General features: G+C 42.5%; 1 protein-coding gene across 2 annotated transcripts in view; it reads left to right on the forward strand.

The window, feature by feature from the left end:
- Window positions 1-16,965, forward strand: part of PLOD3 (procollagen-lysine,2-oxoglutarate 5-dioxygenase 3) — a gene marked incomplete at its 3' end in the record, with an annotated part of 993,531 nt that overhangs the window by 151,297 nt on the left and 825,269 nt on the right. For both annotated transcript variants that reach the window (XM_044076999.1, XM_044077000.1), the window contains 1 exon segment: window positions 3,319-3,455. In XM_044076999.1, the coding sequence (XP_043932934.1) occupies window positions 3,319-3,455 (137 nt within the window).

Consider the following 16,965-nt stretch of genomic DNA (forward strand, 5'->3'; position numbering starts at 1 on the left):
TACTGTTTAGTCATACTACCAATTGGATAATAATATTGCAGAGTAATAATTGGACACCCATTTAAGGGCCTTTTGAGTAGCTGATAATTATTAGCTGGTTGGTGGCAGGGTACTACTGTATAATCTGGATAAAAGGGGCACAGCTGGAGAACCAGTGCCAGCCTTCCCCAGAAGTGTCTGTGTGGTTGTATAAACTCTTATCTCAAAGTGTGTGTGTGTCAGCTACTTGGGCAGGGACATGAAGCACTGGTTGGACAGAGAGAGGGTGCTGGAGATTTTAGCTTGCCCAGCTTGACTGAGATCTGGGCCGTTTAGCTGTGCCAGTGGGAAGACTTATGGGGGACCTGGGGAGCAAGAGAGCAACCAGCCCTGGACTGACTCTGATCTATGTGTGCTCTTAAGGGAAATTATACTTTACTGTGTGCATTTGTTATCCTTTCCTCTCATATGAGACACCCTCTCTGGCGTTAGTGGTGAGGATTGAGGCTCCTTGATTGCTGGGCCAGGGCACGGGTGTCACATATGGTTTTTACGACCTATTACTTATTCTGTTATATATTTTTCATGCATCAATATGTAACATGCATACTAGGAACTCTCTTCTATATTGTATATAATGTATGGTCAGCGTTATTGCTTGCCTTATATTTTGCTTATTTTCTTTTATTGTATTCACAAATTGTGCTTCTTTGTTATTGTCTTACTATTTGTAACCATTGTGCAATTTTTAATTCTGTTTAATGTATGCTGTGAAGCTTTTCTCCCTGGGCCTCCGCTGAAAATGGGTTCATACCCAGCCAGACTTTCCGGGTAAACAAATGTCAAATAAATTAAAATAAATAAATATTTGTTTATATTTGTTTATTTTCAGGAAAGTAATAAGAACCTCTTCTGAACTGTATTTTGGTATTGGTTTGTTATTGGAAGGAAATCTAGTAGTTATTGGAAATATTTAAGCAATGCCAGAACCTTTCCTCTTTTATACAGTAATTACGGATGATGTCATAGCCAGGGGTGCAATTTTGGAATAATTTATGCAGGGTTTAAGCCAAGTTTTAGGTATAGTGAAAATATCAGGCATGTGTTGCGTAGTCCAGGCATGTAGTTCAGTAGTTTTATTTCTTATGCTTCTAAACTTTATGTTGGCAAAAATTGGATTAACCGGTTGGAAGGTGACCATTGTGAGGTTAGAGCAGTGCCTGGAAGGGAATTGTCTTGATGTTGGTTGTGATATGTGAGGCCAGGATTAGGGTGAATGTCTCTTCATAGGATGATTTTAGTATATTAGGTTATTACTGATTCTCGTTTTTAGAGTATTTTTCCACTTAATTTTATTTCGATTTGTGTTGAACCAGAGTTAATCAGTCTATATTTAAAGTAAAGGTGAGGAGTGTCTTTATATAGGTCTGGTGCAATGTGCATCGAATGTAGGGAGAAAGCATGGGATAAGTGGACGGAAAAGATTTGGTGAGATGTTAAGAGCTATTTTTGATTCATGGTAGGATGAGAGATTGCTCAGTAGGAGGAGAAGAATAGAGGATAAGCTGAGGAGTAGCACGATTAAGTAAAATAATCTGTATTTTATTGATGGCACGTAGTGGTGAAATAGGAAACAAGTTGTGGGGCTGTTGGATATTTAATTGTGGTGAAATCTGAAAGCTGGTAGAAGGTAGGTACGAAGGAAATGTCTTCTGTGAAGGTTCCTGGTAACTTCCCTTGCATTTCTGAAATATGAGAAATGGAGAGGTTTCAGAGGATAGAGGTTGAAGATGTAGTTAAGACAGGAAGTAGTGAGGGTTTATTTGGGGAAAGTAGAAGATAAAATGTAAAATAACAGGTAATGTTGGTGAGGAGTCTGAGATGAGGAAAGATAAAAAACTACCTTTTAAACTTAGTCTTCAATTTTGATTAATTGGATTTTTAAATGTCTTTTTGAAAATCTTTTGAAATGTGTCCATTGAACATCCAATTTCATATGATTTTATTATTCTTGTTTAACTGGTTACTTTATTATTTTATGCAGTAAAATAATTAATATTGGGTGGGTATTTTTCAGTATGACTGGTATTAGAAAGATCCTGTAACAGGCAGAAATAATACTCCCTAATTTAGACCCTTCTTATCTAATCATTTGTTAGTTCAGATGTTATTAAACTACAAACACAAATGTGACTTTTTTGACAGAGTTATGTTTGCCTGTTGTCAGAATGTATCTTTGTACAGGCTTATCATACTGAGAGATAAATATTAGAATGAAGAAAGATTGTTATAAAGGATGCATTCGTCTGTGACACTATGAATATTGTTTATACTTTATTTTGCCCTGGGAGTAAGGACTGTAAGAATTGCAGTTATAAATTTGAGAGAGCTATGGTTCTTTTTCATGTTAGGGGTACTCTGATGTATGATTTAAAGTTTGAAAAATATGTTGAGGAGAAAAGCACTGTTTATTTTACATTATTATACTTTATATTCTCCTGGTCTTAATACTGTACTTTCCTGAAGATACCTAATTGGTTAATTGATTAGTCATTCTTGTTTTCAAAATAATGGAATGATATCTTTAATTTATTATATATAGACTTGTATTGTGAAATATTTATTCCCCCAGGAATGTTGTATGGCTGAGGCATTTGCAGTTATTTCAGCAAAAGTTGTATGGGAATTAAGGAATTAATTTTATTTCAGTATCCATTACCTTTGCATGATGGTGAAATTTGCAGTGGATTTACTTAATGGTATAAGTGCAGTTAATGTCATTTTTCATGTGTGTTGTGAACCAAATGCTACTTTTTAACTTGCTTATTTCTTTGTCATTTATAGATTTAGATGTGGGCCCCATGTGTGTCCTGTATGCTTCAGCAGACTTTGAACTTTGAGTCTCTTGAGAATCTAGGTTTTATTTCATTACAGAGGGTGACTCCACCTTAAGTTTTTACATACTCTTTGTATGTCGAGGGTGGCTTGATTTGTTACAGCTCAACATCTGGAGACAGCAAATCCCAGTAAAGTACCAGATATTTTTGAACATACCGTGCAGTAATAAATTATTGCTTTCTGAATTCTCAGTTCCTTAATGGTTAGAGGAGAATGTATTAGTTTGTCTAATTACAAAGTACGTTTCTAACAGCATTTGCGATTTTCAAAATATTCTGATTGGTCTTAAGAGTGTCTGGTATATTTTATTTGTAAAAAGGCATGGTAGGGAGCACTGCTGGTTTGAAATCAAGGAAGCAGAATTGATTGTTGTCATCTTTATTTTTGTTTTGTCTTTATTTCAGATGGCATAATGCTAACTTCCCTTCTTTTGTGTTCCAGGTCTTGGGTCTAGGAGAAGAATGGAGAGGAGGGGACGTTGCCAACACAGTTGGTGGAGGACAAAAAGTTCGGTGGCTGAAAAATGAGATGCAGAAATACAAAGACAGAGAGGATCTTGTGGTTATGTTTGTAGACAGGTAATGTTTCTACATTAGAAAGAGAAATCTGAATGTCAGTATGGTTATGCTAATTTACTGATAATAGCAAATAAAGAAATTGTTTTTCTTTTCTGTTTTCTTTCCTTCCTTCCTCCCCTCCTTCTGCTTTGGCTTTCTTCCTGTCATTGTGTGATTTAACCAACTTTTTTTCCCCAGTCAAATGTTAAAATAGTTTTTTTCTGTATCATTTAACTGAGTATTCAAATGTGTTAAATTCATACTAGAAAATGTTTTGGTTTTATTGTGCCTTTTTTTTACTATAAGTGGCTTTTGTGTCATGTAGCAGTTTTATTTTGGCTCTTGAACTGCAGAACAGTTTCTACCTTTGTTCATTACATGCATTTTACTTGAGTGCATTGGCTCTACCTCTCAATATTTAGTGATTCATGTTGTATTTTTTTGTGTGCCAGCAATGTATTGTACCAGAGAACATTAGATGTCCTTCTCTTCCCATGTTGCAGTATTCTTACTGTGGGGTTTTCCACCTCAGGCGACCCAAACTTCAGCTCCTATACAAAAGCTTAAGCCTGGTTGCTGTTGGTGTATGGCACGTCACACGCAGGGCCATAAACCAGGTGCCTTAAATGTGACGTCTGCACACACAGACCCAAGAACTTTTCTGCCGCAGTCGTACATCAGATTGATCGCATAGCTCCTCTACTATCAAGACATCTAAAGCTAAGTACCCAGTTGGGGAATTCTTAAAATTTATTATCGGTTGATCTTGGTTTTCTTGTTTGTTCTTAGCCGATGTCTGCTAAGAAGGGTAAATGCCGATGCGGATGTCAAATTCTGCATAAGGACACCCATGACTGTTGCATATTCTGTTTAGTATGAGAACACGACTATACCTCCTGTGCCATTTGCCAATCCTTCGTCCTTAAAATGCTTAGAAGCCGCTTAGCCACCCTTAATCTATATTTGGAAAATCAGAGGCTTAAAAGGTTAGTGCTTAAGATGGATCCTGAATCAGCCACCTAGGTGGAACCACTACAAAAAAAGGCCAAGCTTTCATGGCCTACTACCTCTGCTCCTCTGTCATCAGACGCTGATATACAGGTTGAGGGACGTCCGCTAGAGCAGTCTACTTCATCGCCTCCCCTTGAGGAAGTCTCTTCTGAAGTACCGGCTGGCATGTCCATGGAGGTTACTCAGACGATTTTTTCCGAAGTCGAGGGGGAACCAGGCACCACCAGACACCCATTTGGGATACACGAATCCAAATCCTCTTCCTTAGCTCAGGCCCCTGAAACTAGGCCTTCTCCCAAAACTACCCCTTTAAAAAGAAAGCAAAAAAGCAAACCTCTTTCTCCCCCTTCTGAAGGGCTACCTGACTGGCGATCTTTTACACAGTATTTGATGCAGGCCTTCATGGCCCTTAGACCCTTGCCCTCCTCACCCTCCACTATCCCAGTGCTTAGCTCAACACCTGCCTCAGCTACTTCTATTTCCCCTCCCACTTCACAGGAAGAAGAAGAGGAAGTTTTTTCCTCTTCATCAGCTAAGTCTATTTCTTACTCATCACAAATAGCTTCTCCCTTGGAATACAGTTCCCCAGATGAGGAATCCATAAAAGGGAATTCTCCTCAAGAAGACATCACTTTTGGAGACACCATTACTACAATGAAAGAATATTTCAAATGGGATACTTCCCAAATGACTGAAACTCAAAAAAGGGTACTTACGTATTATCGCAACCAGATTTTCGCGGTTGCAAATTTAGTCCCATGTCTGAGACAGCAGGTCTATTAATCTGGAGAAGAGAGTGTAAGTAAGTAAGTTAAATTGTGACACACATGGTTTTGAGGCAGGGAGAGGACTAACTGCCAAATTTTGGAGTCCTGACTGGCATGTCTCACTTTGCCAGTGAACTACATACTGCTGCATGCAGCGCATGGTAGATCCTGCCTTCCTGATTACAAGCGCAATATAGGCTAAGTTAATTGGGAATATACCATCCTTATGTTCATCGCCAGTACTCAGATTTTATTTTCGTCATCTGAAAGATTTTGACCCGCTATCTCTATGTTTTTGTCCCCCGTAGCAAACGTGCAGGTTGTAAGATTTTACTTTTCCTGAAACAGTCTTTCGAGCTTCTGCATTTTCACATGAAAATTTCACACTCCCTGCTTTCTGTGATGTGTGTGTTTAATAATAACTGAATCACGTCTGTAGGTGTTACCTTTCTCCTCCTTTTTGAATAGTGTGTGAACTGTCAGTTGCTTTTCCCCCCTTTTGGGCTGCTAGTTCTGGGGTAGGGAATATATGCTGCAGACGCGGCTCTGCTCTGTTGCATGCACACATAACAGGACTTGGAAAAGCACTAAGACTGACATGATGTCGGGAAATGGCATAGGTTCAAACAAGCAGTCATTTTTGTAGTACTACACTACTCCTACCTCAACAGAGTGTTTTTTTTTACAGATAACATTCCCCGTGTGATTCTGCATACATTTCTGGTTATAGTCACACACCGGGAAGCAAGCCGTATTATCGCAAAAATCTGGTTGCGATAATACGTAAGTACCCAAAAAAGATATTTTGAGCTGCTGTAAGTTGAATCTCCTTCACTGCCTGCCACCCCCCCCCCCCCAGTTATACCTGCATACCTAAATGCATTTGCATCAGCATCTAAAAATGCTGCTCCTAGGAGACCTGATAGTTTCTATAAGGTTCCTGATAACCATAAATTTTTTTGAAACCCCCCCCCCCCCTTGACGGACAATGCAGTGATAGCTGTGACCCCTGATAAGCAGTCAAGAATGATCCCATCCTCGTCTCTTCTGCTTACTGACAAGGATAGCAAAAATATAGACAGGCTGGGCAAGAAGGTTTACACCTCTTCCACCCTAGCCTTCAGAGCCATTAACTACCAAACCCATATGATTAAGTATGCCTTGGACTTGGTATCCCAAGCATTTACACTTCTATCCTCCCTGCCTGACTCTCCCAACAATACAGAAGTTGCTTCAGAACTGACCCTGGCATCCCAGGTAGCCAGGCACTTGATTAGATGCAGTTATGATGCAGCACTTGATTAGATGCAGTTATGATGCAGCAGAGGCCTCTGCTAGATCTGCTGCATCCGCATCTGTGCTCTGCAGATATTCATGGCTCCAGCTACAACCATTGCCTGAAGATTTCAAATCTAAAATTCTAGATATTCTACTAGACCGCAACCTCCTGTTTGGAAAACAGTTTGATGAACTGTTTAAGAACCTTCAGGAGAAGAGCAAGGAGCTACAAGACATTAAGCACCTTCTGGTATCTCCTATATCAAAATACTACATAAACTATCCAGCTAAGACCTCCTAACCTCCTACGCTGCTACTCCTTCTTCAAGGCATAGGAAAGGAACCAGGAGGCAAACGTCTTCCAGGCCCGCCTTGTCTCTGCCTGCCCACAGACAGCCCTTTCAAGATAGAAATGGTACCAACAATGCGTGACTGCCCTGCCAATCTCCCCCACTCAGCCCGTCTCCCCCACTGCCTGCCCTTTTGGAAAACAGTCACCTCAGATCGCTGGGTTCTGGCAGTAGCAGAAGAGGGATATTTCCTATCTTGGAAAGAAAGGCCCACCCCATGAGGCATTCCATTTCCCCCCAAAAAACTACACCTTATTCCTCACATTGTACAGGATCTACTGCCCCATGGAACCATAGAACCTGTCCCCCCAGGACAAGAAGGAAAAGGTTTCTACTCGAGGCTATTCCTAGTACCAAAAAAGGACAGACCATGGTGGCCAATCCTGGATTTGTCTTTTCTAAACCTCTTCCTAAAAGTCCCTTCCTTCAGAATGCTATCCCTTCAGACCCTCCATCCACTACTGCCACCCCAAGCATTCATGGCAACTTTTGACCTGAAGGACACCTTCCTCCACATCCCTATACAGCCCACTCACAGAAAGTACTTATGTTTTTCTGGACCGTTTTCTCACTTTCAGTTTACTGCCTTACCCTTTGGTTTATCCATTGCACGCAGGGTCTTCACCATATGCCTAGCTCCTGCCATAGCCTACTGTAGGACCAAGGGCATTCAAATCTACCCCTACCTAGACAATATTCTCATTCATGCAGAGAAAGAAAACACCCTAAAAAAATCTGCATTTTTCCATCTCTCTACTACAAGGATTGGGGTTCACCCTCAATCTCCCCAAATCATCCCATGCACAAGAGCAGGACAAAATCTTCCTGGGATGTAGGAGCCAAGCAGACCTGATGAAGGCATTCTTTCCTCAGGACAAGATAATTTCCTTAACAGACCACTTCCAGGATCTTATCTAGACCAACCAGCTGTCAGTAAGACAGTTAATGTGACTTATGGGTCTTATGGCAGCCACTATTCCTATACTACCACTAGCCAGGATGCATATGAGGAAGTTACAGTGGTAGCTAAAGAATGTGTGGTCCCAACACAGCCATCCTCTAGAGTTCCAGATCCCCTTCCTACCCTGCCTAAAGGCAGAGTTATGATGGTGGATTCAACAAGTTCAAATTAACCCAGGCCTTCCCCTCCTATCCCCCCCACACCAGCTCAACGTGCACACAGATGCCTCTGATGTGGGCTGGGAGGGTTACCATGAAGGGCCTCATGGTGCAAGAACAGTGGCAGGCACCCCTCCTGAAAAAACACATCAACGTCAGGGAGATGACAGCACTTCATTTAGCCCTGAAAGCTTTTCTTCCCCTAGTACAGCCAGGCCCCCTTCAAATCTTCACAGGCAACACCACGGTCATGTGGTACATCAAGAAACGGGGATGGGGGCAAGTCTTAGCTCCTCTGCAGGCTGGCAATGCAGATTTGGGACCTAGCCTCACAAAACAACTTATCCCTGCAGGCAGTCTACATCCCATCCCAGGACAACCACCAAGCGGATGCTCTCAGCAGATCATTCTCTCTGCTTCATGAGTGAATATTGCACAGAGAAGTTTTTCTAGACATTGTCCACCAGTGGGGCACATCTCAAATAGACTTATTTGCCTCCCCAAGAACAGACAACTGAGAAAATTCTGTACCAAGGACCACTCCTCACTTTCCTGGAGAGTGGACGCCTTCACCATCTCATGGAAGGGACCATTTCTGTATGCCTTTTCTCCCTTTTCTCTTATTCAAAAGGTCCTCCTGAAAATCAGGAGGGGCAATCCAAAAATCTTGTTGGTGACTCCCTATTTGGCAAAGCAGTATTGGTTCCCCCTTCTACTCTCCCTCGCCAAGGTCAATCACCAAAATTTACCCCACAAGATGGACCTACTCACACAGCAGAAGGGAACTCTCATCCACCCTCATCTGGAGATGCTGTGTGTAACACTCTGGGTGATAAGTTTTTAATATCCTTCAGACACCACTACTCTGAGGATGTGCTTTCTGTCCTGAGGGAGGCCAGGAAACCTAACACAAGGAGATCCTACATTTTAAAATTTGAAAGATTCTCCAAATAGTGTCTCCAAAGGCTAAGAGATCCCTTTCTAGCTGATGTACCTCTAGTCTTAGCTTATGTGTGTAAGCTCATCAAGGCACGCCTTTCATACTCTTCAGTGAAAGTACACCTTTCTGCTATCTCTGCCTGCTTACCCTTAGACCCTCCTGTACTCCCCAGGTTAGATGTTAAATCGTTCCTGAAGGGGATCTTGCACATCAGACCACCGAGGAAGCCTATTCCACTGCCTTGAGGCCTACATTTATCCTGGAAAAACTCACACTGGCTCCATTTGAGCCAGCTAGTTCTGCATCACTACAAATGTGCACATGGAAAACAATCCTGTTGGTAGCCCTCACCTCAGCCAGAAGGGGATCAGAGTTACAGACTCTCATTGCATGCTCCTTCTACACTATCTTCCACAAAGACAGGGTGACCCTGCACACTAACCCTTCCTTCATGTCCAAAGTGGTCAGCGAGGTATTATTAAATCAGTCCATTTAACTACCCACCTTCTTTCCCTATCCTACCAATGACAGCAAGAGAATACTCCATTCCCTGGATGTTCACAGGCAGCTAAGGTTTTACTGGGACAAAACTAAGACCATTAGAAAATGTAATCAACTGTTTGTATCCTTTCATCCCAGGGCCCTGGGCAAGGCAGTCTCCAAACAAACTATTTCGTGTTGGATCAGGAAAACTATTTGCTTCTGCTACTCCTACCACGGAAAGGATTTACTTCAGGGGTAAGAGCACACTCTACTAGGGCTGTAGCATCCACCAAGGACTTCTTCAATGCCCTAGACACAGCCTCCATCCCGGAGGCAGCCACCTGATCCACTATAAACACACCATTACCAGACACTACAAATTGGATCATATCTCCAGAGCCAGAGCAGGTTTCGTTAGGGCAATTCTGCAGGCATTTTTGGAATCAACTACCTCTGCTCCACTATGCCTCCTTCCTAAGCTGTGGTACTCTCCCACAGTAAGAATAATGCAACATGGGAATAGAAGGACATAGAATAGTTATGTAAAATCTTACTATAATCGTAGATGTCTTTCTCTTCCATGTTGCAGTATTCCTTCCCTCCCACCTATCCCCCTGCATTCCTTTTCACCTGTCTATGGAGCACCCTGGGGCACCACATAGACTTTGGTCACATTGGGCAGTCCATGGCATTTCACTGGTCTGGAGGACACCAGTTGGCTCTACCTAGTCTACTGTCCGACTGGGCAGTTAAGATGTTCATCGTGTTTCACTGCTGCAGTCATTACACTTGGGTTATCCTGCCATCAGGCAGTCCCGCAGTTGGCCAGAGATCTAAACTCTTGGTCCGGCGTCGGTTGCTGACGCTTCTTCCCTGACCTCAGTGCGCCAGGGGTATATAAGATGCAGCCAATGTCATTTTCTTCAGTCTTTCTTGCCGCGTGGTGCCCGAAGCAAAAGCAGTTCAATAAAGCTAAGTACCCTGTTGGGGAAACTTTTTCTTGCCACAGACCGATGTCAGTAAAAGTTAATAATTGTATTTCTTGTGGGAAGCAAATACCTCATAAGGATTTTCATTCTTACTGTATTCCATGCCTAGGCCCAGACCACGATGTCACTAGTTGTCGGTTTTGTGCTAGATTTAACAAATGCACTATTAAATGTCGGTTTGATTTTCCTCGTCATTACTTTGGCCGAAGGTTTAATTATACCATGCCGTCGGAACAACCGACGACCAGAATACACAAAAAACGCAAAGACAAGGATAAGGACAGGCATCCGAGGCCCAAAACTGACGATGAAGCTTCTTCTAGGCCAGTCGCCGGTTCGCCGGTTCTCAGTGTGGTACTTTCGCAGCCCCTGACACCCACTACCTCAGAGCCGCAGGCCGCCTCTGACTCCCATGTGGAGATGTCTAGGCCTGTGGATACTCAAGGTGTTGGGCCTACGGAAACTAACCCTTCAGATGGGCCCGGAGCCGCTGAGCAGGCATCGACTTCTGAGGGTATTTTCAGACCTTCACATCTTACCATAAAAACTACAGCTAAGTCTAAAACTCCATTAAAGACAAAGAAGCAAGTACAGCATTCACCTGGACAGGCCTCCATGCCTACAAAACAGATGCTCAAAATGGCCGAAGACTTAATTTCTCTGATTAGGGGTACCCATCCCCCTCCTGATAAAAGGCCTAGGCAGGATACAGACTATGATTCCTCTGACCAGGTTTCCATTTATTCTGATTCCTCTTCAGACCAGGGATACTCTTACCCTCTATGAGAACTCTGATGTTGAAGAATCAATTCCTTCAGCCTCTCCTCCAGAGGATTATTCTTTTGGGGAAACTTTACATACCATGAGGGAGCATTTCCATTGGGAGGGCCAGGATTACTCAGAATTCAAGAAAAGGCTCAGAGACTTCCTTTTATTACCTCAGCACAGACCCCTTGCCATTCCTCCAGTGTTAGATATTGCGGATGATGTGTTCTCTGAATCCAGTTTAAATCCTGATTCTTTGCCCCCTGCTCCAGTCAAGCCAGACAGGTACTACAGAGTCCCTGACTCTCACAAATTTCTTTATAAAAACCCTGTTGCTGACCCAGAAACTATTTCCCAGGGTCCCAAAGGGGTAAAGACTTCCACGGCTAAGAATGCAGTTCCCTCTGACTGGGATTCTAGAGCATTAGACAGATGGGGGGAAAAAGTTTACACTTCTGCAACTTTAGCAGTGAGAGCTTTAAATTGCCAGTTTCACATGCTTAAATACCAACAATATTTAATGTCTCTGTTAAAACAGAAAATGATTACAAGTTCAGAACATCCTGACAATAAGGAAATGCAAGAGTTATTGCATGCAGCTGAACAAGTGGGAAAACATACTCTGCAATTTGGTTTTGATTCATTAGAGGCTTCTTGTAGAGCAGGAGTTACAGGATCTGTGATTCGAAGGCATGCTTGGTTAAAAGAACAAGGTTTATCTGATCATGTTAAGGCTAAATTATTGGATGCTCCTTTACAGCATGATATTTTATTTGGTGTTAAGGCAGAAGAGGTATTAAAGAAAATGGAGGATAAGGCAAAATCTATGCAAACGGTGAAGAATTTCTTACAGGTACAGCCACCTCGATTTAGCAGAAATTGGCCTTCAAAAAACTGGTCCTTTCCAGTGTCAGACAGACTACAAAGAGGCAGATACAGATGCCCAAGAGGCAGATCTCAGCCCCAAGGCTCTTACAGACCACGACAGTGGGGTGCTTCAACCACAAAAGGAGGTGAAGACAAGTTACAACCTTAAGGGAAATAGTCCCAATGACTTCCCCCTTCGAATGACAAGCACTTACCTTTTGGCAGCTCCCTTAGGGGGAAAACTTGCACTTTTTTTCTCAAAATTGGCATATAATCACCCAAGACAAATGGGTTCTGAATATTGTCTCAAGGTTACAGGTTCCACTTTCACACTCTACCAAGGCTAAAAGGAATGCCAGACCTGCCACAAAATCAATGGGCAGAGGCACAAAAACAAATTACAGCTCTCATGGACATGAGAGCTATTCAAAAAGTGCCACAACAGGAACAAGGACAAGGATTTTACTCAAGACTTTTTCTGGTCCCCAGAAAGGACAAAGCCTGGAGACCCATACTAGACCTTTCTACTCTAAATACTTACCTGGATATTCCGAAATTCAAAATGTTGGCACTACAGCAGCTTCTTCCCATGCTGGGCAAGAAGGCTTGGCTTGTTACTTTGGACCTCAAAGAGGCATACCTGCATGTCCCTATCAGAGAAAATTGCAGAAGATACCTCAGATTCATAGCTGGTTCAATGCATTACCAATTCTCTGCACTGCCCTTTGGCTTATCTACTGCGCCCAGGGTCTTCACAAAGTGCCTGGCACCAGTAATTGCATTTTGCAGACAAAAAGGAATTCAAATATATCCATACCTGGACGACTACCTTATTCAAGCAGAGAGCAAGGACATCTGGCGTTTATAAAAAGGTTACTAATTTGCCTAGGGTACACAGTAAATGAAAAGAAATCAAAACTAGTGCCCTCACAAGAGATAATATTCCTGGGTGCCAGCTTAAATACAACGGCCCAGATGGCTTATCTCACGCCAGACAAGCAAGGGCAACTGACTCAGTACTTTCAATTGATGGCAACAAAGACGCAACTCCCTGCAAGAAAAATTATGCAGGCCTTGGGATTCATGGCATCCTGCATACTACTAATTCCATATGCCAGACTGCATATGAGGAAATTACAATGGTACCTAAAAAGTGTGTGGACTCAACACTGTCACAGTTTGGAAGCAGTAATACCACTAATTCCCTGACTACAACAGGAGTTTCGATGGTGGGCACAGGCATGTCACCTCAACAAGGGACAGCCTTTCACTCTACCCACCAGACACTAATAACAGATGCTTCGGATTACGCCTGGGGAGCACACATGGCAGGAAAATGTATTTGGGCAAGTGGATCACAGACCAAATGCATCTTCACATCAATCAAAAAGAGATGTTGGCTGTACAAAATGCCCTAACAGCTTTCAAGGACCTTCTGCATCCAGGACAACTACTACTAAAGACAGACAACACCACAGTTATGTGGTACATAAACAAGCAAGGGGGCACTCATTCTTATCCCCTATGCAGACAAGTCATGACCTTGTGGGACACAGCTGTAGCCTTTCAAGTTCATCTACAAGCACAATTCCTGCCAGGAAAGAAAAACACTCTGGCAGACGACTGAAGCAGAAACATCATGGATCCTCACGAGTGGAAATTAAATCCACAAGTATTCAGCATGATAACGCAAAAATGGGGGTGCCTAGGCATAGATCTCTTTGCCTCCCCAAAGAATTGCCATCTACAAAAATTCTGCACAAGGACTTATCACACACAAGCATGGAAGGTGGATGCTCTCTCGTTCAGCTGGAAAAGCCTAAAAGTTTATGCCTTCCCACCACTGCCTCTCCTTTCAAAGGTACTCCTAAAAGCCAGACAAGAAAAAACACAGATGATCCTGATTGCCCCAGACTGGCTACGCCGGCACTGGTACCCAATCTTAAAGAACTTAGCTCAAGGCTCACCATGGATTTAACCTCAAACTCCGCACCTTCTGACTCAACAAAACAATCAGATCCTGCACAGTCAGCTCAAAACCTTAAACCTGGCTGCATGGCAGATTCATTAGTCAAGCAGACAACACCTCTCTCTAAAGCTGTTATGGATGTCATTTTGGAGGCCAGGAGGCCTAGCACCAGAGATTCTTTGCCTGGAACCAGGCTCAAAGCTTAGACCCTCTTGTCCCAAGTATTCCTCAGATATTACAATACTTAACTGAGATGCTGGACAAAGGACTATCCTTTTCATCCATTAAGATCCACGCCTCTGCCATCTCGGCTCATTACAACACAGATCCTCCTATTTTCTCTCATCCATTGCTAAAACAGTACCTCAGAGGGGCTAAAAGCATAAGACCGCCCCAGAGAGCACCAACACCAACTTGGGACCTCAATTTTTGTCTTGGAAAAACTAACTTTACCTCCTTTTGAGCCAGTCAGTTCAGCAGAATTAAAATATGTATCATGGAAAACTGTTCTGCTTCTGGCAATAACCTCAGCATGAAGAGTCTCAGAGTTACAGGCACTAATGGTAGTGGAGCCTTTCATCATTTTTCACCAAGGCAGGGTTTCTTTACGAACAAACCCTTCATTTATGCCTAAGGTGGTATCCAGTGTGGCTCTTAACCAAACTATTCACTTGCCTACTTTTTATCCAAATCCACAGAATAAAGGGGAGAGACTTCTGCATTCCTTGGACATACACAGACAATTACGTTTTGACTTGGACAAAACAAAAGCTTTCAGAAAAACTGAGCAATTGTTTGTAGCATATGCTGCAGGATCACAGGGTAAGGCTATTTCAAAGCAGACCATTTCAAAGTGGATAGGACACTGTATCCGGTTCTGCTACACACAGCATGGGAAACCTGTACCTAGTAATATTAGGCCACATTCCACCAGGGCAATAGCCACTTCAACTGCCTACCTTAGAGGAGTACCTACCAAAGGTATCTTGGAAGCTGCAACTTGGAGTTCAGTGCACACATTTACCAAACATTATCACTTGCCTCTTTATTCTAGATCCAGAGCTGGCTTTGCCACTGCAGTGCTGCAGGGCCTCTTAGCCACCCTAAATTCTCTATAGAACCAGCCACCCTAACTCAGCTTTGGGATTCAACCCAAGTGTAATGACTGCAGCATTGAAACACGATGAACATAGTACAGTTTTGTACCTACCATAAATGTAGATGTTCGAGTGTCTTCACTGCTGCAATCCTGGTTACCCACCAGCCATCCCCTCTTTCTTAGCTGGGACTAATCTATACCTTTCTACCCTATACTACCTATGTGGTGTATTTGCTTGTAACTGAAGGTTTTGTTTTACCTTGTTGTATGTTTTATTAGCAATATGTATTGCCTACCTATTTGGGGGCACCTGACATCTGGGTCAAGAAAAACTGAAGAAAATGGCGTCGGCTGCATCTTGTATACCCCTGGCGCACTGACGTCAGGGAAAAAGCGACAGCAACCAACGCCGGACCAAGACTTTGGAACTCTGGCCGACTGCGGGGACCGCCTGACGGCAGGATAATCCAAGTGTAATGACTGCAGCAGTGAAGACACTCGAACATCTACATTTATGGTAGGTACAAAACTGTACTCTCTGAGGTCTGTGCGTGTAGATATCACATTTAAGGCACCTGGTTTATGGCTCTGTGTGTGATGTCCCACACACCACCAGCAGCCAGGCTTAAGGTTTTGTATAGGAGCTGACGTTCGGGTTGCCTGAGGTGGAGAATCCCACAGTAAGAATACTGCAACATGGAAGAGAAGGACATCTATGGTTATGGTAAGATTTTACACAAGGATTCTTTTTGAAGAAATTATACTTATGCATCTCTCTGTTCTTAGGTGGAGGTCTGGCTAAAGTTGTTCAAAAAGTGATGTTGAAAACAAAGGAAAAGTTCCAGAACTTCAGATGCTGAGTGGGTACTTTGCTAAAGATGGCACATGTGCCATCACTTTAATAGTTTGTAGCTAAATGGAGCTTAAGAGTGACATGGCTGCACTCTCCACTTCATTATCTGAGGTAGAAAAGGTCTTTGCATTAAGTAAGAGCTTACATTCTTCCATTATAGCACCACAATTTATTTATTTATTTTCATTCATTTAAACTTTGTTGACGGGATTAGTCCATCTAGGCTTAGATGAGCCTCTTTTCAGGGGAGACCCGAGGAAGTATATCTACCGACTAAAGGAAGTTGGACTTGACACCAGGGAACTCTGCTTAATAAGTGCCTTGGGATCTTTTACATCAGCCTCAGCTACCACCAACTCAGTCAACAGTGTTTTCAGTTTAACGTTTCATCTGAAAGATACTCAGGAGTGCAACCCCACCCTTATCCTGCTCTGTAGTGTTATTGGAGTATAAATCCAAGCATCTGGGTTAGGAATAGAATGCACAGCTTTCTGATCTTCCAGCATAAAGGGCAAGATTAGTACCTACTGAACCGCTGGCATTTTTAATATAAATTGCTTTTGTGTCATGTAGTTTGTTTTTCAATTTACAATTCAGTTACCATCACTCTTTTGTCATGTAGGATCAACACATTTCATGATCCAACAAATCAAAGGGCAGACCTGTGCACAACACCTGTATATTTAGAGATTTACCAGAGGTCATACCAAAAGTAGTAGCGCCCATAACAGCAGTGACTAGGATGTCATCCTAAATGATTTCATTAGGTCATCAAACTGTAATCACCATTCAATGTAAATATAATAAAATGTTTAGAAGTGAGCCCCAGTTCTGGAACTGAAAAGTAAATGAATGGTACAACAAAGGAAAGAGGCTCATGTCAACCTTTATAAAGTTCCCTTTTTCTGAAAACAAACCCATGCTCAACCAAGCCCTCCAAAAGTGTAATCTTGAAGAACGTTTTAAAGAAAGCTTCATCCCCACACTGTAGACACATTGTACTTTATTTATAAAGGTTGAATCTTCCTTCCAGGAACTACA

The sequence above is a fragment of the Protopterus annectens genome, chromosome 7.part0 (assembly GCF_019279795.1).
Source record: "Protopterus annectens isolate FY-2018-M chromosome 7.part0, PAN1.0, whole genome shotgun sequence".
Taxonomy (NCBI): Eukaryota; Metazoa; Chordata; order Ceratodontiformes; family Protopteridae; genus Protopterus; species Protopterus annectens.